Source organism: Hemiscyllium ocellatum, chromosome 32, assembly GCF_020745735.1.
Source record: "Hemiscyllium ocellatum isolate sHemOce1 chromosome 32, sHemOce1.pat.X.cur, whole genome shotgun sequence".
Lineage (NCBI taxonomy): Eukaryota > Metazoa > Chordata > Chondrichthyes > Orectolobiformes > Hemiscylliidae > Hemiscyllium > Hemiscyllium ocellatum.
Genome location: NC_083432.1, coordinates 40,121,715 through 40,144,483, shown reverse-complemented (window position 1 = coordinate 40,144,483; position 22,769 = coordinate 40,121,715). Strand labels below are relative to the sequence as shown.

General features: G+C 39.1%; 1 protein-coding gene across 12 annotated transcripts in view; it reads right to left on the bottom strand.

The window, feature by feature from the left end:
* The window catches only part of raraa (retinoic acid receptor, alpha a), a 564,031-nt gene that overhangs the window by 60,235 nt on the left and 481,027 nt on the right, over nucleotides 1-22,769 (bottom strand). For 11 of the 12 annotated variants that reach the window (XM_060848780.1, XM_060848777.1, XM_060848785.1 and 8 more), the window contains one exon: nucleotides 13,489-13,637. The exons of the other annotated variant lie outside the window; for it this stretch is intronic. In XM_060848780.1, the coding sequence (XP_060704763.1) occupies nucleotides 13,489-13,637 (149 nt within the window). The remainder of the gene's footprint in view (nucleotides 1-13,488; nucleotides 13,638-22,769) is intronic. 12 annotated transcript variants of the gene reach the window in all.

The window sequence follows — 22,769 nt, the reverse complement described above, 5'->3', positions numbered from 1 at the left end:
GTCTAATGAACACACGAGTTCAGCACTATCTCAGAAGTGAAAAAATAACTAGCAAATGAAGGTCAGTTTAGTTTAATAGGTTTAACAGCAGTTCATCGGATGTAAGTAAATAAAACCAATGACCTTAATTTAGAGTGCTTCAGGTTGTAATGGCTTATAATTCATCAAAACGCTGAATCAAGATTGTCTATGAGGTGACCACCCAACTAAAAATGCTCAGGAATGCCAGTGCAATATGAGGAGTGGTCCTTCAAGAAATGAATAAAAGTATGATACCAGGCACAAAAAAATCGTCACCTTGGCTTGCAATCAATAATGAAAACTTCAAGGACTTAAAATAACTTAAGAATCTTAATGCCGTATCTCCAGTATTGCTAAGCTTCCCTACTGTGTCTAAATATAAACAGCTTAACCCTTTGACACAACTGACCTCTGTCATGGGATAGTAGAAAAGCCAATTACTGTGCATTTTCTATTTAAAACACAAGCACGTCCTCGTACAGATTGAGCCCCTTGTAATACAGTTAATCTAATCCACTCTCCGGAATCTCCACCAACACCCCCCACACCACTCCTCTTCCTTTTAGGTCCTCAGTGCAAACATAACTCTCAAACCAAGCTGTGGTCAATTCTCCTAATCTCCTAATTCTTTCATTCACTAATGATTTCCTTCCAAAGCCATTAGCTTTGCTTCCTGTGGCCTCCTTTATCTTCTTTAGCTACAGTGCACAAACTCACTGGGAGGGGACCAATTCAAGATTGATCTTGAGCTTGAATGATCCAGAAGTTGGACTTAAATGGAATCTGTTTTTTTGCCTCTCAAAGCAATCTATCTCGCATGTTATAAACTCTCTTATGGAACCCCATTAGTTAAGCAGCAAGGTGAATGAAACCGAGTTTAAGTGATCAAGTCATTTATGCCACAGAAGGAAGTCATTCAGTCCATCAAATATATGTCAGATTAGAGACCTATTTATTTGAAATCAGTTATTTTTAGATTAGACTTACAGTGTGGAAACAGGCCCTTCGGCCCAACAAGTCCACACCGACCCGCCGAAGCGAAACCCACCCATACCCCTACATTTACCCCTTACCTAACACTACGGGCAATTTAGCATGGCCAATTCACCTGGCCCGCACATTTTTGGAGTGTGGGAGGAAACTGGAGCACCCGGAGGAAACCCACGCAGACACGGGGAAAACGTGCAAACTCACATGATCTTTACTTGGCACGAACAACTTGACTATTGCTGATTGAAGGATGCTCTGGTCTCATTTTAAAACGAAATAAGGTTCTGTTAATTTAGATACAATTCCTTTTGTTTAGGGACTCAGGGAGGAAGAAACAATCTTAAAAACAGGGCTAAGACATTCAGAAGCAAAGTCAGAAAGTACTTTTTCAAACAAATAGAGTCTGAAACTCTCCTGCTCAAATAGAACTAGATGCTGAGGCAAGCAGTACTTTCAAGATTGAGGTAGATTATGCTCTAATTAATGAAGGGTATCATGGGAATGGAACAATCATAGTGGGATTCAGGTAACTATCAGTTATGATATAATTGAATGGCTCAAGTGATTGATTAGTTTCCACTGTTTGCAATGTTCCTGTGTTTCCACCGTACAGGCTGGACAATAAAGGTTTATGTCTTATGTAATACTAAGGTAGTATTGCTCTATCAGAGATGCTTTATTTTAAATGAAGTTTTTAGCTAATACATTTTTCTCCATGGATCTTTGCAATTGCAAGACAAAATTTACAAGATGGACAGAAAATGTTGCAATGCCATTGAACCAAAGGTCATTTTAGCCAAAACCAACGACCACATATGCAAAAATCACTGAAAACACAGTCAGTAAGTGGAAATGTGGTCTACCTTTACTCTTCCATCCCAGATGTAATGAAACCAGCTACAGCACCCCCAAATAACATCCTGGTTAAAGATCACCATCAAGTCTATACTGGGAGCAGAACTGCTGAAACCACTGAAAACAAGGATTCATCATGCTGAGAACAATGTTGCAGTTAAACAAAAAAAACTGAAACAACAGGACAATGTAAGATATTATAGGAACACAATGTATGATACTGCAGGAACACAGTGATTAACCTCAAGGACAGATCGGAAAAAAGACTTTATGGTAGCAAATGACAATTTCCTTAATTGGTTATAACTGAAGCTCCCACTACAAAGGTATAAAAAGGAATTTGACTTTGGAAATAGCTAGAACCTACAAGAAGCATTTAAAGAAGAGGTTGTATGAATGCGCAGTTTTATATCTTGGTAAGTGTATCTGCTGTTTTGAAATCTGCACGCCTGAGTTTCTTTTCGGGTCTGAACTGAATTTCAGTAACTGATTCAAACTGACCTGCGTTTACACGCTGATTAAATTTGTAAATTATGTATAGTTGTTTCCTGTGCCTGGCCACTGCATATAATTAGTTAATCTAATTACATAAAACAGTACCCAGCTTGAAACATGGGATGTCTTGTAACAAGTGAAGCATCTGATTTATAACAGGAAATCAATAATTTAAGGCTTCTCAGACTACATATTAGTGAATTGTTACTTATGAATAAGGTGAGTGGAGATTCAATGCTGGAGAATAGGAGTACAGTTAATATCTAAGAAAGCTTAGTGATATGTAAAGCATTATGCAAGTTCATCTTAAAGTTGTGTCCCCAAATTCTCAAGAGATTTAAGGTATTCTTGCTTTGTCATTTGGGGCTTTTAAAGAAATTAAATGAGGTTTCAACTTGATGAACTGAGTGAAGCTTTGCATTGTATCTTTAGAATTTACAAGCATGATCAACAAAAACCTCAGTAACGGGAACTGCTTGAAGGTCTTCTGCCATCCAAACAATCAACGGTGTTTTCTGATTGCTCTGTATTGACTGCATCCAGGTCAAATTTATTTTACTACTTTGATGTAAGGGGAGTAATAAGGGGAAATGAAGAGCTCTCAATTATGATGGGAGAAAGGATTTTGCAAAATTTCAGATGAATATGAAACATAAGCATTGCTTTGCATATGAGATATGGAATATCAGCAGCAAAAACTTTTTAATTTCTTTTAAATGCAATGAGCTAAAGTTCTATCGATGCCAATAGGTTAAATTTCACAGAAGTATGAAAGTTATCTGTTTCTGTGTGTTTTAATATACTTGTATTTTCGAAGGAAGCAAATTGTATATAGTTAGACAGGCCTAAGGTATTGTTATTCTAAGGTAGAAATGGTATAAGTTGAAGAAATCCTTTCTGTTTTCAATACAATGTTCACAAACTCGAAATCAAAGAGTAGACAAGATCCATTCTAGCTGTAACTCACTGTGATAGAATTTATGTTCAGTTAATGAGGTAAATTACGAATTAATTGATTGAAAATTTTTACATTATTTTTATTTTAAGTTGAATTGCGCAGCAAGTCCTAAAAACCCAGAGGTCATTTTTACACCCTCATTAATTGTGTAAGGAGTTAAGATAAAGTACAAATGGAGGTGTGAAGATCAGCTACAGGATAACATGTTGTTTTAAATCAATTAACATTCTTTTCAAGCAAATATGTTTGAAGCTTTTGCAGTGGATGACTTCACCATCCATCCTTCTAAAGATTTCAAAGCTTGCACAGCCAAGAAATAATCTGCATCTTATTTCTTACCTCCCAATTGTTAATCACTTAAATTTGTTTGAATATTTACTAATAAAATTTCATTAAATTGCGATGCTTAATGTACGAGAAATTTTGCCATACTGGGAGATTTCTTTAAGTGATCTTTGGTCATTTAAATGGATATTTAACCAACAACACGAATCGCGGTGGCAGAAAGAAACTGGAAAACAATCAAATGCATACTTTGCAGATTAACCCTTTCAAGGGCTCTCAAGAAGAGCCACAATGGATGTCCTGTCCTTTATTGCAGGCTATATGTATGTCTTTCTTCTGACAAAAAGCATGAAAAGAAGTGTGAAGGAACCCTAAAGAAACAGAAATAACATGGGTACAACCTTTAAATATATCAGTCAAAAATCAAACCAGTGGAAGTGAGGTAAGATTTCGAAGAATAGTTAATAGCTTTATTTAATAGTTGCAAACAACTATATTTGCAGTTGTGTTACATCGAATAAGAAACATGCACTTTGCAACCTGGTCACTACTTTATATATTCTGATTTGGAGATGCCGGTGTTGGACTGGGGTGTACATTGTTAAAATATATATATTCTGACCATGCATGGGGTGATAATCACAGACATCCACACAGGTGCCAGTCTTTTGATCAGGTAGCCGAAAATCTACTTGGATTTGAGATCACATGTTGCATGATTTTTCTATCTGTGGAAAAGATAATTGCATGAGAGGCAACTAATATGTGAAATGCTGAATGGACATATACTGAGGAAGATGTTTTAAATACATTGATAATACCAGTACATCATATAGCTAATGTGCCTCATGTGACTGAGTACCTGAGTGATCATGCTGGTCGAGGTGGCTAAACATGCCACAAATTTGCAATGTTTGTGTTAACAGCAGTCATAAAGTCGTATAGCACGGAGACAGTCTGTTCGTTCAATTCATTTACGCCAACCAGATATCCTACGTTAATCTAATCCCATATGCCAGCATTTGGCACATATCCCTCTAAATCGTTCCTATTCATGTACCCATTCAGATGCCTTTCAAATGTTGTAAATGTACCAACCTCCATCACTTCCTATGGCAGCTTAGTCCGTACATGCACCATCCTGTGTGTGGGCCCTTAGGTCCCTTTTATATCTTTCTCCTCTCACCTTAAACCTATGCCCTCTAGTTTTGGATTCCCCCCACACTGTGGAAAAGACCATGACTATTCACCCTATCCGCCTCTCATTATTTTATAAACCTCTATAAGGTGACCCCTCAGTCTCTGACGCTCTAGGGAAAATAGCACCAGTCTACTCAGCCTCTTCCTATAGCTCAAACCCTTCAACCCTTGCAACGTCCTTGTAAATCTTCTCTGAATCATTTAAAGTTTCACGACATCTTTCCTATAGCAGGGAGACCAGAACTGAACACAGTATTCCAAAAGTGGTCTAACCAATGTCCTGTACAGCTGCAACATGTCTTCCTAATTCCTATGTTCAATGCACCGACCCATAAAGGCAAGTATACCAAATTAGATTACTTATAGTGTGGAAACAGGCCCTTCGGCCCAACAAGTCCACACTGACCCGCCAAAGCGCAACCCACCCATACCCCTACATTTACCCCTTACCTAACACTACGGGCAATTTAGCATGGCCAATTCACCTGACCCGCACATCTTTGGACTGTGGGAGGAAACCGGAGCACCCGGAGGAAACCCACGCAGACACGGGGAGAACGTGCAAACTCCACACAGTCAGTCGCCTGAGTCGGGAATTGAACCCGGGTCGCAGGCGTTGTGAGACAACAGTGCTAACCACTGTGCCACCGTGCCGTCCACAAATATCTTCTTCACGACCTGACTCCACTTTCAAGGAACTATGAAGTTGGACCCCAAGGTCTCTTTGTTCGGCAACACTCCAAAGGACTCTACCCTTAATTACATAAGTCCTGCCCTGATTTGCCCCACCAAAACGCAACACTTCATATTTATCTAAATTAAACTCCATCTGCCACGACACCACCAATTTTGTGTCATCTGCAAACCTACTGATGATATCGCTTATACTCAGATCCAATTCATTTATATGAATGACAAAAAGCAGTGGACCCAGCACCAATCATTGCAACATACACTGGTCACATGCGTCCAGTCCGAAAAACAACCTTTCACCAGCACCCTCTGTCTCCTACCTTCAAACCAATTTTGTATTCAAATGGCTAGCTTTTCCTGGATTCCATTTGATCTAACCTTGCTAACCAGTCTACCACGTGGAACCTTGTTAAACACCCTGCTGAAGTCCATATAGACAACTTCCACTGCTTTGCCTTCACGAATATTCTTTGTTACTTCAAAAACCTCGATCAAGTTCGTAAGACACAATTTACTACTCGTAAAGCCGTGTTGATTATCCCTAGTCAGGCTGTGCCTTTCCAAATACTTGTAAATCCTGTCCCTCAGAATCCCTTCCAGCAATTTACCCACCACTGGTGTCAGGTTTACTGGTCTATAATTCCCAGGCTTTGCCTTACCACATAATGGCACCACATTAGCCACTCTCCTATTTTCAAGCACCTAACCTGTGGCAATCAATATACAAATATCTCAGCAAGGGACACCACAATTACTTCCCTAGCTTCCCACAAAGTTCTAGAATACACTTGACCAAAACCCAGGGATTCATCCATCTTCATGCAGTTTAAGATGTCCAGCACCTCCTCCTCTGTAATATGGACACTTTTCAAGATATCACTATTTATGTTTCCAAATCCTTGAGCCTCCATATCCTTCTCCACAGTAAATATTGGCACAAAATACTCATTTAGTACCTCATCCATCTCCTGCAGTTCCACACGTAGAGGGGGTTGTTTATCTTTAAGGGGCCCTATTCTCTCCCTAGTTACTTTTTGGATTTGCCTTAACCTTACTTGCCAAAGCTATCTCATGTCCCATTTCTGCCCTTATATTCCTCCAGGGATTCACTCAATTCCAGCTGTTTATTCCTGACATATGCCTCCTTCTTACTCTTCATCAGAACCTCAATTTCTCTAGTCATCCAGCACTGCTTACACCCACCAGGGCTGCCCTTCCAACTAATAGGAACATACTGTCTCCGCACTCTCATTACCTCACCTTTGAAGGCCTCCCACTTTCCAACCACCCCTTTACCTGCGAACAGCCTCTCCCAATCAACGCTTGAAAGTTTTTGTCTAATACCATCAAAATTGGCCTTACTCCAATGTAGAATTTTAACTTGTAGATCTGGTCTATTCTTTACCATAGCTATTTTAAAGCTAACAGATTTATAATCACTGTTCCCTCATTTACACTGCAGTCACCTGCCCTGCTTTATTTCGGAAAAAAGGTCAACTATGAGAAAGTGAGGACTGTAGATGCTGGAGATCAGAGCCAAAAGGTGTGGTGCTGGAAAAGCACAGCAGGTCAGGCAGCATTCGAGGAGCAGGAGAGTAGATGTTTCAAGCAGAAGCTGCTCCAAACGTCAACTCTCCTGCTCCTCAGATGCTGCCTGACTGGCTGCGCTTTTCCAGCACCACACTTTTTGACAAAAGAAGATCAGATTTTGCACCTTTTCCTGTAGGTACATCCAAATACTGAATAAGAAAATCTTTTTGTACACAGTTAACAAATTCCTCTCCATCCAAGCCCTTAACAGTATGCGGTCACAGTCTATGTTTGGAAAGTTAAAATCCCCTACTATTACAACCCTATTATTCTTGTAGATGTCAGAGATCTCCTTACCAATTGACTCCTCAATTTCCCGCTGACTATTGATTAGATTATATTAGATTACTTAGAGTGTGGAAACAGGCTCTTCGTCCAACAAGTCCACACCGACCCTCCAAAGAGCAACCTACCCAGACTCATTCCCCTACATTTACCCCTTTGTAAGACCTTAACACATAGCAGCGAAAGTAAGGCCATTCGGCCCATCGCATCCACTCTGCCATTCAATCATGGCTGATGGGCATTTCAACCCCACTTACCCACATTCTCCCAGTAGCCCTTAATTCCTTGTGACATCACCTAACACTATGGGCAATTTAGAATGGCCAATTCATCTAACCTGCACATTTTTGGACTGTGGGAGGAAACCGGAGCACCCGGAGGAAACTCACGCAGACACGGGGAGAATGTGCAAACTCCACACAGACAGTTGCCTGAAGCAGGAATTGAACCCGGGTCTCTGACACTGTCAGGCAGCATTGCTAACCACCGTGCCGCCCTATTGGGGGCCCTACAGCTCTCAATAAGGTGTAAGGTGATGGTTCCTTCCTGGTGATCACTCTCCCCTTTGAGAATATTCTGCACCCTCTCCGAGATATCCTTGATCTTGGCACTTGGGGGGGCAGCACATCACTCTGATGTCTCGCTGTTGGCCATTTGACCATCTGTCAGTGCCTCTGACTAGCGAGTCCCTTGTCACAATCAATCGCTTGAGATCTGATGTACCCCTTGTTACAGCAGAGTCAGTCTTCGTACTAGAAATCTGGCTGTCAGTGCTACATTCATTAAAGTCCAGCACCCCTTTACGTTTTCCACAATCACATACTATAACAATTGAGTGCAACTTCCACTTCGTGCCATACTGGGCACAGAGTCAATCAATTAGTCTTCTGCAAAGGTTCTAGAAGTTTGCGAGCCAAGAAATTAGGTTGTGACCTAAAATATTTTTGTTTATATCACATGCTTTTTTAAAGGGCCGTTTGCAGATCTTGACGAAGCAAACTTTGGTTCAAATAAATATTTGTATTCAACACAAGGTGCCATTTTTAATAATGAGACATTACTTAGTGTTCGCAGATATTTGATATCATTGGATTCAGGTTATATAACAGGCATAAACTGTGGAAGCAAACACAATTTTGCACAATTTAAGGATAGTCACACTGGTTCCAACAGTTATTTGGGCATAGGGGATGGTAATGAGCACAGATCTCTTGAAGAAACCCAGAGGTCCCAACGACCAATTCACAGATTTCCCACACCCTATTACATGCTGTAGCAACGAACAGGGGGAGAATGTTTCATTTGTTAAGCAAATTGGCAAGAAAGCCCATGACTTTCTCAATCATTAGGCTAAGTTAGAAGAATTTTGGAGCAGCTCAAAGTTGTTGGCGGGGTGGGGGTGGGGGGAATAATGAGAGATTAATGAGGAGAACACTGGAATGGCTGAGTCTGGAATGGACATGAATTAGAGTAACAGATGGATAAAGATAGAGGTGGACAACAAATGACATTCCAGCAGACGTTCTTCCTCATCTAAGGGGACATGGGATTGGAGGTTTAGTTCAGCAGCGTGAAATACATGGCGCAGCTGCACACAATTTAGCTTCAGCTTTCAGTTTACCTAACGCAGGGTGTTGGACTAACAGTTTGACAATCAGAGCCAACATAGCTACAATGAGTGGTGGGCAGGAAATGCTGGGAATCAGCAGCATATACATATATACATACACGTTCAGATTAAGCCACTGATGGATAGAGTGTAGATGCGAAATAGGAAGGAGGCCAAGAAGGCATTTTTGTAGGACTTTCGAGCTCTGTGGATAGTGATTCCAAATGCAAACACAGGCTGATTTTTCTCTTTCAAAACAGAGCACCTAAGGCCAAATTAAGTACCCTAAATCCAACCCAGCTGAAGCCAACTCAGGCTCATTAACTAATCATTGATGAGTGAAGCAAGGACCATCTTTACACCATTAAGGAATTCAAACCTGGGTTCAAGTTCCACTTGCTCCAGTGGTGTGCAGTAACATCTCTCTAATAGGCTAATTAGAAAGCACCTCAATGGACAAAGAAATTCTGAATTCTGACATCAATTACACCACTAATTAATCAGGATGAAATTTACAGTTAATATTTTGATTGTATGAAAATGTACAAGGTGAAAGATTTAATGCATCAAAAAAATTTAATTTTTAAAAACATAAATTTGTTCCCGCGCCACAAGTATCTAATGGTTCTCATCTACATAACTTTTACTTAAAATCATTTTGTCAGAGCTTTCTGCAATCTGTGCCAGAGGAAAAACTCAGATAAATCAGACTATAAAGTCCTGGCCAGTTAGCTGGAAAGCTGCATGTAACTTGCTAACTTTCTTGTTACTCAAACCTTCTTCAGTCACACTTCTCCCACTATATTCATTTCAAGTAACACCATCATTTGGCACCACTCAAACCACAAATAAATTCAAAGCTCCAAACAAAAAATTCAAAGCTGCATCATTAATGTATTCAATTCTAATGTTTAAATGAAATTTTTACTCCGCTGCTGTCGAGGTGTTTGCCAAGAACTGTCTCTCTTTTTAATTCCACCAATGTCAGCTCGAAGTTGGTTCTGCGCCAAACAAAATAGCTGAAAGACTCCTGAAAGAATGTCTCCCTTTCAGCTCAATAAATGTGACAAGAGATTAAGACATTGAAAAGAATCTCAAATTTTACTCTTCCTTTATTCAACAAAACATGTTGCTGCAGCCACACAGTCCTATTATGGGCCAAATAAAAGGGTTGTGCCATTTTCTCTGCATCTCGAGATGAAGGAATGCCTTTTATCTTAATCATTCACCTTGCATGCGGCAAGGGCACAGTTACTTTAATTCTTCATCTCAAAGGCAAAGAAGCAAAAAGCCTCTCATGTTGAATGGGTCTGAAAGACCCATTAACTTACTTCCTGAGAGACAAACATGCTTTTTGATAGATATTACAACACAAAAGAAATTAAAGAATTTGGATTATATTGTGCCATTTTGCAATAATCAAAACACACTTCCCATACAGTTAATAGCTTTTAAAGCTATAGTTGGTGTTGCTATGTCGGTAAATATGGCGGTCATTTTGCGTACAGCTAGTTCTCCAAATGATCAGTATGTCTATTTTTGGTTGAGGAAAGAATGTTAACTATAATAATACCCTGGTTGTCTTCAAATCTAATCCTGAGTGCCATCGGACAAAATATATGTTGAAGGAAGGTTTTAAGGATGGTATCTCCAAGAGTATTGCATTACTCCATTAATATACTGGAGAGTCAGTGTGTATGATTTGCTCAATTCCATAAGAGTGGTTTGATCCAAACAATATTCTCATTTCCAATTAATACTAGTCATGGAGCTCATTATTCAAAGCACAGCCATGGGAAAATATCACACACGTCGTTCTTAAATTCAACACGCTGTGAAGAAATCATTTAACCAATTTCCTTCCTAGAGATTGCTTATTACAATATGTACAATGGATACAATTAGTAGTCTTGAAAGTTTATTATTTAGCATACACTAACAAACATTCTAATGTGCATATTTTTAAGGGAATAATTCATATTGGTTCAATACGAAATGTGAACATATTTTTGACACAAACTACAATGGATGTAGAATGAAGTGGGAACATATGGCAAGGTAATCTTTAGAAACTGGTACAGCAGATAGCTATATCAAAGTCTCTCCACCCTAAAACTGGCATCTAATTTTCACAAGTTGCTTTCTTTACTAGGATTGCTGTCTGTATAGAATACAATTGCTTTTTCACTAAGGGTTGTCAGACAGTGGCATTATCATTTTCTAACTCTTCTTCACTGGAAATAAAATATATCAAGTCCCAGATTCCAAAGGAAAGAATTCAATGATCATACAAAGAGTCATTGAGTTGCTCAGCAAAGAATCAGACCCTTCAATCCAACTCATCCATGCTGATCAGGCATCCTAAATAAATCGAGTCCCATTTGCCAGCATTTGACCCATATCCCTTGAAACCCTTCCTATTTATATACACATCCAGATGGCTTCTAAATGTTGTAACTGTACCAGCCTCTTCTACTTCCTTTGGCAGCTCATTCCATACACGCACCACCCTGCGTGAAAAACGATACCCCTTAGGTCCCTTTTAAATCTTTTCCCTCTCACCCTAATCCTATGCCCTCTAGTTTTGGACTCCACCACCCCAGGAAAAGACCTTGGCTATTCACCCTATCCACGCAATTCACGATTTTACAAACCTCATCCCCCAATGCACCAGGAAAAATAGCGTCAGTATATTCAGCCTCTCCTTATAGCAAAGCCTCCAACTCTGGCAACATCCTTGCAAATCTTCTCTGAAAACTATAAAGTTTCACAACATCCTTCCCTTAGTAGGGAGACCAGAATTACACACAGTATTTAAAAAGTGGCCTAACCAATGCCCTATACAGAACAACATAACCTCCCAACTACTATACTCAATGCACTGAGCAATAAAAGCAAATGTACCAAATGCTTACTTCACTATCCCATCACCCTGCAACTCCACTTTCCAGGGACAATGAACTTGAAGTACAAGGTCTTTTTGCTCAGCAACACTCATCAGGACCTTACCATTAAGTATCTAAGTCCTGTCCTGTTGCCTTTCCAAAATGCAACACCTCACATTTATCTAAATTAAACTTCATCTGCCACTCCTCGGCCCACCGACCCACCTAATTAAGATCCCGTTGTACTCCGAAGTGAAATTCAGTCCACTGCACCTCCAATGTTGGTGCCATCTGCAAACTTACTAGCTATACCTCTTATGTCCACATCCAAATCATTTACATAAATGACAAAAAGCAGTGGACTGAGCATCAATCTTTGTGGCACACTGCTGGTCATAGGCCTTCAGTCTGAAAAGCAATCCTCCACCATCACCCTCTTCCTTCGAGCTAATTCTGTATCCCAATGGCGATTTCTCCCTGTATTCCGTGCGATCTAAATTTGCTAACCAGTCGACCATGAGGAACCTTGTTAAATGCTTTAGTCAAGTCCAACTGAAGCACATCCAAAGCTCTGCCCTCATGAATCATCTTCGTTATTTCTTCAAAAAACTCAACCAAGTTGAGACATGCTGTACCATGCAGAAAGCAGATTTCTTACATTAAAAATGCCAGACAATGATTCAGTATCAAAAAAATTACATGGGTCAATACACCATAATTCCACGCGTGGGGTTTACATGTAAGACAAAAATCTGGGGACTTATGATTTTCTACTGTCTAAGAGGCTGGTTGGTAAGCAAGAGTGAAACTCCTTACATAATAATAAAAAAAATAGGCATGGAGGTAGGCCATTCAGCCCTCAAGCTTATTCCACCATTCAATGAGATCTTGCCTCAACTGTGGCCTAACTCCACATATCTTTGGCCCATGTTCTTTAATATGTTGCATAACAAAGAATTATCTATCTCAGATTTGAACTTAACAACTGATCCAGCATCCATGGTCATTTGTGGAAGAGAGTTCCTAGCAACCACCACCCTTTGTGTGCTGAAGTGCTTCCTGACATCTCTCCTGAATGGTCTGGCTCAAAGTCTCAGACTCTTTGCCACAGTTCTGAAATCCTCAACCAGTGAAAATAGTTTACCTTTATCTACCCTGTCTTTTCCTGTTATTAATTTGAAAACTTTGACTAGATCACCACTTAAACTTCTAATGGATAATAAAGGCTCCAATGAGAGAATACATTGTTTTGCTCGGGTTAGGTATATTTTTGGAATATCAGCACATGCAATCATTTTTCGAAGTATTACTGCACCCTACATTAACGTGTAGTCATTTGGTACATCTGTGATGTTAGAACACAACTACATGACAAACACACCTCTTCCTGGCATCTGATGCACTTTGCTAATGTATAAACGTCAACCTCCAACTGTTCCCGTGGTGATAGGGGCTCACTTATTTTCATGAGGCGTGGATGCCCCCATTGATTCATCAGCACCCATTCTGGCAGGTGCTCTGGTGGAAATTGGCAGTGGATAGAAAATTAAACCATGACAAATTGCACCACTTCCCTGAATCTGGCATAGCAAATTGAAAATACCTCAAGACTTATCTCGTACCTTGCATCCTTCGCAAGCGCTGACTCCATAGTGGTAACCTGATGACTTGTCTTGGCAGACGAAGCAGGGTTTGTATACACGTGGAGGAGGGGGTGGGGAAGGTGGGCTGGGCACAATCTCTTCTGAGCTAGTACTCTGTGTTTCTATGGCTGAAATACAAAATAAAAGAAAAAAATCTGAGTTTAAACTTAAAAGAAGGAATTCAGCAACATTTGAAGTTTGCACTGCACTCAATTCATGAACTCCAATAAGTGTAGGAACTTGAAACAAACAGAAGGCACATTTAGACGAATGTGTCTTTTTGGCAAAAAGTACGATACAGCATGATGGCAAGTGGGAGCTGATCATTAGACCTTGAACAGACACCATCCAGTTAATCCTACTCCTTAGAGAATTGCATTCAAAGAGCGTGAGTGGGTAGGAGAATGCGGATTAATGTTGTTTCTCCATCCTCACTCGATTTCCAACATGAAAATGATAACAATATGTTTGTAAACCCAATATGAAGTGCTGTATGTGCACTCTTAAATTATAATGATTTCTACAGCCTAACTATACTGAGCGCACATTTTCAAATTTTTTTCCTGCTTGGTGTAACAGAAAACAAAATGATTACACTTGCATTTATTTTCAATATACTGTAATTTTTTAAGTATTGCCATTGGATGGTTTAGATTCTATTTTGGCTGTAGCAGAATCTTCCACAAGATATTTTCTGCTTTCTTCTAATAGTTTTAACTTAAAGTTTAATTGCTCTATTTAAGTGCTAATGATCAACAATATTTTGAGATAACTGTATTAAAGTTTGCCATGATTTTCCAGCACCTCTCAACCTACTCAATCAATTGCTTGCCTCTATTCTTGATGCCTTTGTTCCACAAGCCTATTTCTGCCCTTTCCCTTATCCACCAAACCACGCCAAACAGTTTTCTTCTGCATTTCTTTAGCTTCCACTCTATCTCCAATCATGTCCTCCTCATACCCCGTCTCAACCAAGGCACCCACCTCCTGATCTGAAGGATGTAAGACCACCATTTTTAATCTTCCTTGGAAATGGAGTGGTTTAGAGGGACAGAGAGTTGCATCCGAGTTCAAAAAATTGTTACTCCCCATTTCTGAAATTTTAACCACTTCTCACAACCATCTGAAGTAATCTACCAAATGGGCATAGCCTTTTCCGTAAATATATTCTTATGTCTCGAAGCCAGGGATTAAGTGTTCAATTGTAATATCTGACAGAAGGAAGCAAGCACATAGTAAAAACACATCGTTGTACAAAGTTGTAAGATGCCTGAAATGAGAGCTCCGATTAATATCTCGTGCCTGTCATGTTCTAGTTATCAGTCAGCATAACCACTTCAAAATCCCTGCCTCAACTTGATTATAGTCTTTACATCTGATGGCAGGCTATAGAATCATGTAGCAAGATCTAGACATTCAAAATTACTATGGGAGGGAAGGGAAAATTATTATTACACGTTCTTTTAAATCCTGCTGACAATGGGGACAAAATGTTAGAAAAAAACACACCTTGGATAGCATTCACTGAGATGGGTTGTGATCCTGTGGTTTGCATCAGGGAACAAAATACTGATGGGAAATACTGCTGCAACTGGATCATCCAACAAAACTTGCTGCTGTACGAAGGTTTGAACAGCTGGGCAATCAAACAGATACGTGGAGTAAAATAACTAGAGGAACATTTTCTCTGTTATTAAAAATGAAATCTTGGACCTCTGCAGTTGCAATTTTGCCTCAAACCATAAACTAAAATAACCTTTCTCTACACAAACAATTGTTAGATCCTGGTCGGTTGTGGCATTCCCACCTCCGGGTTAGAGTGTCACGTTTTTGTACCCACTCTGGCGATTAGGCAGCTAATCCAAGCTGGCAGTCAGCACAGTACTAAGGTTTGGCTGGTGGAAATGCTGCATTTGCTTCAGATTGTGTTTCAGATGAGACATTAAACTTGAGGCCTGGCCGGTTCCCCCCAACAAAGATCCCACATTGCCTTTTGCTAAGCACAAGGGGACTTTTATTAGTGCCCTAGCCAAATTTATTCTGCAATCAGCACTGCCTTTAAAACAATCTCATTGCTGCTGTTGTTGAGAACTAGTTTTATGGAAACTGACCTCTGCGTTCCTCTGAATTAAAAACATGAACCACACTTCAAAAGTACTTCATTAGCTCTGACACGCTTTTGGATATACAGAATCCTGAAAGGGTACAATATAAAAACAAGCCCTTCCTTACTTTACCTGAAAGGTAGGCACCATCAATGCTCACTTGAGACACGTAACCTTGAGCACCATAGAGGCATGATGTAGTTATCACTAAGTTGAAGTTTCAGTAGCTTGCTAGTCACAGTCTGCTTTCAACGATCTTTTTGAATCTGGACAACCCAACATTACACAGAACCACTTCAGAAATCCAGCTGTCACAAGCACTGGATTAATTCACAAATTCTAAAGAAAACTGCACTCACATACGAAACACCAATTTAAATTTCAATTATTTTCAATGCACTGAAGGTAAGAAAGTAACATGAAGGCGTATATCATCAGCTGATCTTCAGCTTCAACTCCACATTCCCACTCATTTCCCTTACCCTCAATTCGCAGAAATATCAAAAATATGCTAATCTCGGCGTTACATATGTTCAACAATGTAGCTTTCAAAACCCCTTTTAGGGTAGAGAATTCCAAATATTCAGAACCACTTGAATGAAGAAATTTCTGTTGATCAGTCCCATTGATCTGTCTGTTATTCTGAGACTATGTCCCCTTGTTCTAGATTGACAAGTCCAGAGAGGCATTATGTCCTGCTAAGTCCCTTTAGAATCTTGTGTTTCAATTAGATCACTGCTCATGCTTCCAAACTCCAGGGAATACAGACTCAATTTGCTCAACCTTTTATCATAAGGAAACAATCTGAGCACAGGCACCAATGTGAGGAAGTTGAAACATATAGATCAGTCTTTGCTCAACATTACACCTCCTTCTATTATTGGTTGCCCTGAAATGAACCGTGTGTTCATTGTTACGTTATCTTGATACTCAGTAGTGAGCTTCAGCAGGCTATTCATACATTTGAGAATGTAACAGACAAGATGAGCCTCATTTTCACTGAACATTTTAATATTTTCCAGAAGGGATCATTTGACAGTGATCCGGAGCACTTTTTGATTTGATTTCAACTGGTCTTTCCCCAAATGTTGTACCAACCTGTATCAATAATACAGGACTGTTCAGATATCACATCTGGCGTGAATGGACAGCTTGATGCTTCTTTGAGTTAAAACTTAAAACTGGAGGATTCTAATAATTATAAGTATATAGAACAATTGCACAGAAATAAGCCATTTGGATCAACCATTTCATGCTAGTATTTGCTCTCCACTTGAGCCAGATATTTAACTTCATAAATTAATTGTCAGCTGTTAACAAATGTAGAAAGCACAGAAATTAAAATATAACTTAATGCTGGGCCAATTCTTGCTCAGGTCGTAGTAGGTTACCCCATTTTTTTTATACGTTTAACCGTGTTCTTTCTTCAAGCTGGTAAAAATACCAAAGGAAGTGATCTATCAGGCAAAGAAGCCGATAGAATATAGAAGTTTCTGCAAGCCATCAGCAACAGAAATTCTCAGATTATGAACAAAGAATATGCAGAAACAGAAAACAATAATAACAGAAGGGTGAACACCATTTGTTTTGACTTTCAAGTTCATTCATATCTACCTTTTTTAGCAAATGATTTCTGGGAAAATAAATTTCAACAGTGCAGTGTGTCATAAATTTGCTCCTTATCAAGCACTGAGCCTCAACTCCACAGGAGTGTGACTGCATCTCATTTGACTAATGGAGCTTATCCCTCACATATCAGGATACTGAAGGTTGGCTCAGACATTTGAAAATCCTGAACATGGGCTCCTTGATGGCTCAATGAATTTATTCAGCAAGTAGTTAAGCCATCAGGAATGCCCGAGATCTGAACCCTGATCTGCGCTGAGTAGGTGAATTCAGCTAGGTGCTGCATATGCTCCCACTGCATAGGTCAAGAAGAGAGAAATCAGCTAAACTTCCATTGACATCATGTGAAAATACACATCAAATTATCATTCCTCCCTCATCACATTAGAATGATTGATTAAAACTTCTATCAAGGCTTATACATCAATAATGACCAACTGGTTCAGGTGTAGAATTGTAATTCAACAAGAGTCAATGGCTTTTGGAGAGAGCAGAGTGAAAAATAAGGAATAAAGACAGAAGATCTCAGTAAAAAATAGCTAAAGGTGTTTGTGCTTGCAGTATATAATCTTGCTTAAAAAGAGACATGTTACCTTACTTTCCCATTTCTTGGAAAAGTGAGGTGTTTCTCATTTAATAATTCAAATTTTAGACTGTCTTTCATTTTAATCACTATCTAGTTATGTCTCTTCAGGTTGTTCAGGAGACCATTCTCACTGAAATTTATTGACTTAACCCACCTTTCATCATTAAAGACATGGGTTTGTACCATGAACACAGACGATACATGGGATAGTGCTGTGAGACTGAGTTTTCCACAGACTTCTCCCGTCCCCACATGATAATGATTCCTGGCTAAATTTTAAGCAGTTCTGCAATAAGGCACTGTCTTTGAGCAGAATTACCACTCAGGCATATTTTGCAAAAAACCGACAAGCACAGGCTGGCCCAATGACATCAGTGAGCTTTAACATGCACAGCAACACAATCAAGTATAGCCAAATCTTTACGGTGTATCTGACGTCCAGCATTTCTAAGCCATAACAGAAATGAGCAATGTCATATTCAAACAGTAGTGAGGGAAAATTGGAATGACTTTGCATATGTCCCCACTAAGTACTTTTAACTAACAGCTTTTTATCTGATTTGTAACGCAACTATCTTGAGCAGATAAATCCAATGTCACTGTTGCCCTTTAAGTTAATTCCATGGGTACATTTATTTTTGCTACGTGCTAAAATGCAACAATGTGCATAAAAGGAATAAGCCTTCCAGAATTCACTACGTTGTCAGCAAATATTTCCAACTGGCCTCTGCTAGTAAGAGATGAGGACAAATTGAGCAAGGATTGCTACTAGTGATCTCTGTCCAGACCTTGGTGCAGTGAATAGGTGAGGACGGGCTTAGCTGTGATGCCATTCGCAATCAAGTCGCTTCCTGACTCATCATTCTTGGGCCGAATAATAAGTGAGGCACCTGAGGGCAGAGGTGGCAAAATAGTGGAGAAACTTGGGAAACAAATGCAGTGTTTGAAAATATGACTGGCACCAAAACATTTTTTCAGAAAACAATGACTGAAATTAAAAAAACACATCAGATGCATGCAACCAAACTGAGGAAAATGGGACAAACAGATTTTATTATTCATATTTTTGCACTGTTACACTGACATCCTATGTTGCTGGATGGCAGTATGGAAAAGTCCAAATCCATGACCTTGGAGCATATGACATCACAGAAATCCATCTATTAGTTTACTACTGGTTCAACGCTATTGCATTACTGTCAAATTTTCAAATATGCTCTTTGAAAAGTTGTCCCAGGAGAAATGCCTGTTCACTTAGTGAAGATACAGGTCAGGCGTAAATAATCGGTCTAAATTTGTTAGTAGGATTTTGGCTCCAGCTGCTGTAGTCTTCCCGTAGGGATTAAAAGCTACGTGACTTGTGCGCGATGTCTGGTAAATATCAGTGTGTAACAGATGAGGGAAGGGCGGTAATGAACTCAGGGCAGAGCCTGCAGTGTTCTTTTCCAAATGCTTATCAGTGTAGAACGTTAGAAAGCATGCATCAGTAAAAAATGTACACAAGTCCAGAACCAACAGAGAAAATCTGCACTTTCATCAATTCCTGTCTCTGAAAATGAATTTCGTAAGAGCAAGCACGTTATAAATAAATGTTTTCAGTTGGAAATATACTGGTTCCTTGAACAGGACCAAATATTAATGTTTCTCATTTTCTCACATTTCCAATTATTCCAGACAAATTACTTCTACTGTACATTTCTCCTCTTTTGGCTGAGCCAGTGTGGGATATAGATTTGCCAAGCACCAATGCTATCCTGTGAATGACTGTCAAAATGTGCTAAACAAGTAGTGAGAGGATGTGGTATTTGGTCTTCCTTCCCTCAGTTTTTGTGTGACATCTTATTTAGTTGGCAAATTGAAAGGTGCAAGAATTCACCTGAAGGTGGGAGAGCCTATGGTGAATGCTGGAAATAATGTAGGAGTGTTAAGCTAATGTAGTATTTCAATAAACGCACCACCAAAAGTGGTATTTGGTTTACAGGCTAGGAACTCCAAAGATTAATCCTTGGATTATATTTTGTTAATTAGGATGACAATAGAGGTTTTGTGAATGGTCACACCTGTCCTGGGTTAAGAATGCAGATTTGAAATCACCAGAATTGCCACTGGTGATCACGATGTAGTGATCCCTGCATTAAAGTACACATTCTTGGAAATGAGATAAGGTTAATGTAAAACTTCAACATCATGCAGTCATAGTTGAAAAGCCTAATGAGACTCTCCTAAAATTCATACATTTGGAGGAAGCAGCAGAATGCTGCAATTACTTATGGAATTGGACCAGTGTGAACTGAATCACTTAGCAAAGGAGGAGAGAAATATGGAAAAAAACGAAAAAATATCTAGGAAAGTTTTTGTTCACAAAACACATTAAGTGATATGGAACAAATGTGGCAGACATCATATGGGGCCTTGCTGTGTTTAAGTAAGCTTCCACCTTTTAAACACATTAGAAGTGACTGTACTTCTATTGATTGCAAAGCACTGTGGGACATGTCAAGATCATGAAAGGTACTAAATAAATCCATGGACTTGTATTAACACAGTGCAAGACAATATACGTTATACAACCAAGACAACATTTTGCAGTCTTCTTGCTGTTCTATTAGCAGTCAGCAGGATGCCTTATACCTGCGTTCAAATCAGGATTGCAAGTACACAGGTTTAATTGTAACTAGTAACTTGGCATTAACAGACAATCTCTGCTGAAGCCGAAAAGCAGCTCTACAGATTACAGCACGTAACAGGTTTCCAGTACATTAAAGTTATGTAAAAGACTAGTGGATCAATGTAATGAGTATTAACAACAGGCATTCTCGAGGGTCAGTGATTCTGATGGGACTTTATAGTAGTAGTAAAAGAAATAGGAAGGAAAGTAAATTAATTATAGAAAAAATAGTGTGCATGCCTACAAGTACTCTGTTTGAATAAAGTATCCCAAACAATGCAATAAAATAGTATGACTGAAAATAGATTCATATCCAACAATGTCTGATATAACTCAAGTTCCTAATAAAGTGTTTTATTGACATGCTTTACAAGGCATTGTCACTGTGTACTGTAACAACAGACTGGATGGAGAGTATGAAAGCAGTCGGTGAAATATTGAACGCACATTTGCCATGGCAGATTAAAGAGCCAGCTGCCATGGGGGTTGAATTGTGTAAGCTGTTATAATGAAACAACAGCTGCATGTACAATCTTTTCAGTGGAACAATTTCTTTTTATTAAAAAGATCCACTTTGAAAGCTGGCAGCAGACTCTCACCCAGCACCAACAATGTGTATGACAAAAGAACAAACACCTGGGATCACACTTTCCTTGAGAGAATACTAATCAAAAGCATGTAAAACACAGGCCCACTTTCTACTGGGTGCTCAATGGTCTTAAATGAAATTGATGCTAGTAAATGCAGAGAGGGAAGAGCAACACAGAGGTTATTAGTCACCACTTGTGATCCAATCTTGATATCAATATTAAAAGTTCACAGTGTACATCAATGATTTGAAGAGAGGACATGGTGTTTACTTGTTCAGATAGCGTCTAAATTAGGAGGCCTATTAAACAATTCTCGAGACAAGAAAACAATGTAAAAAATGGATATTGATTATTGGTGGAATGGGCTGGACTGGCAGAAGGAGCTCAACGGCAATCAATAAATTTGGGAAGGCAGTAGCAGAGAGGTAATGTCTCCTGAGCCTCAGGTTATAGTCCTGGGGACATGTGTAGCCTGGCATGGAAGATAGCAACATTCGAATTCAATACAAATCAGGAATTAAGAGCTAACCATAATAACTGTTGTTAAACAATCCAGTTCACTAATGTTCTGGAGAGAAGGTAATCTGCCATCATTTAGCCTGCCTGACCCATTCATGTTTCCAGACCCACGGTGACGTGGTTGTCTCTTAAGTGCTCGCTGAAGTGGTCTAATAATCCAATCAGGTCAAGGACAACAAAGGATGGGAACAAATGCTGTTCGTGCCAACGAAGCCCACATTTCTTACAATAACAAAGTGAAAATGTCCAAGGTACTACTGTTACGACACAGGGCAAACCCTGCTGCTTAATTCAAAACCAACCACACAGAAAAGATTTATCCTGTGCAGTAATCTGTAAAAATTAGTGTAGCCAAGAACTATTTAAAGTAAAACTTAACAATTTTATTTCTTAAAGTATAACAGAGAATAATTAACTAACAACTATTTACAATTCCTTACTCTAATCTATCTGTTACCTTCCCTTCTATAATACTAGTGCAATAAAACTCCCAATTAAGATTTACAAAACAAGACTTCTTATCTCAAAACCAATTTTCGGTTCTTCTATTTGGATCTTCATGTGTCTTCTTCTCAGGGATTCTGCTTCACAGGTTACTGATCCAAAAAGGTGCTTTTAAGAGAGCTATTTTTGAGGCAGTCTTTTACATGTTGGAACTTGGCAGTTCTCCTCCCAACTGCTCCAATTTTGCCCTGGAATGATACCCTAGCATCAGATGGTGTTACTGGCTTTTAAGATTGTCAATATACTCAATTCAAACTTGGTTGGAAATTGGTATTTTTTCAGGGAATAATTTAAATTGATTGGCCTAATTCAAATCTGTTTTTTGTCATTTCCAGGCAACCAGCTACTCCAGTATCTGGAGCACATATTACATTGTGTCTTATTGAGAGCACTTGGTGCTGTCACTGTTAGCTTTTAACTCTCTTAAAAGGTATAGTTCACCTACATCTTCATAACACCTCCCCCCTTAAGAAATAATGAACTATCATAATGAAAAGATGGCTTCATTTTTTTCTCATTTTAAACAGATTACCATAACATACAGATAATTTAATATAAGTTCACCTTAATTTCTTCCCAAATACATACATACATACATATATATATATATATACATAAAACATCAAATAAAGACAAATTTCATCTAAATTCTCAGTTAAATC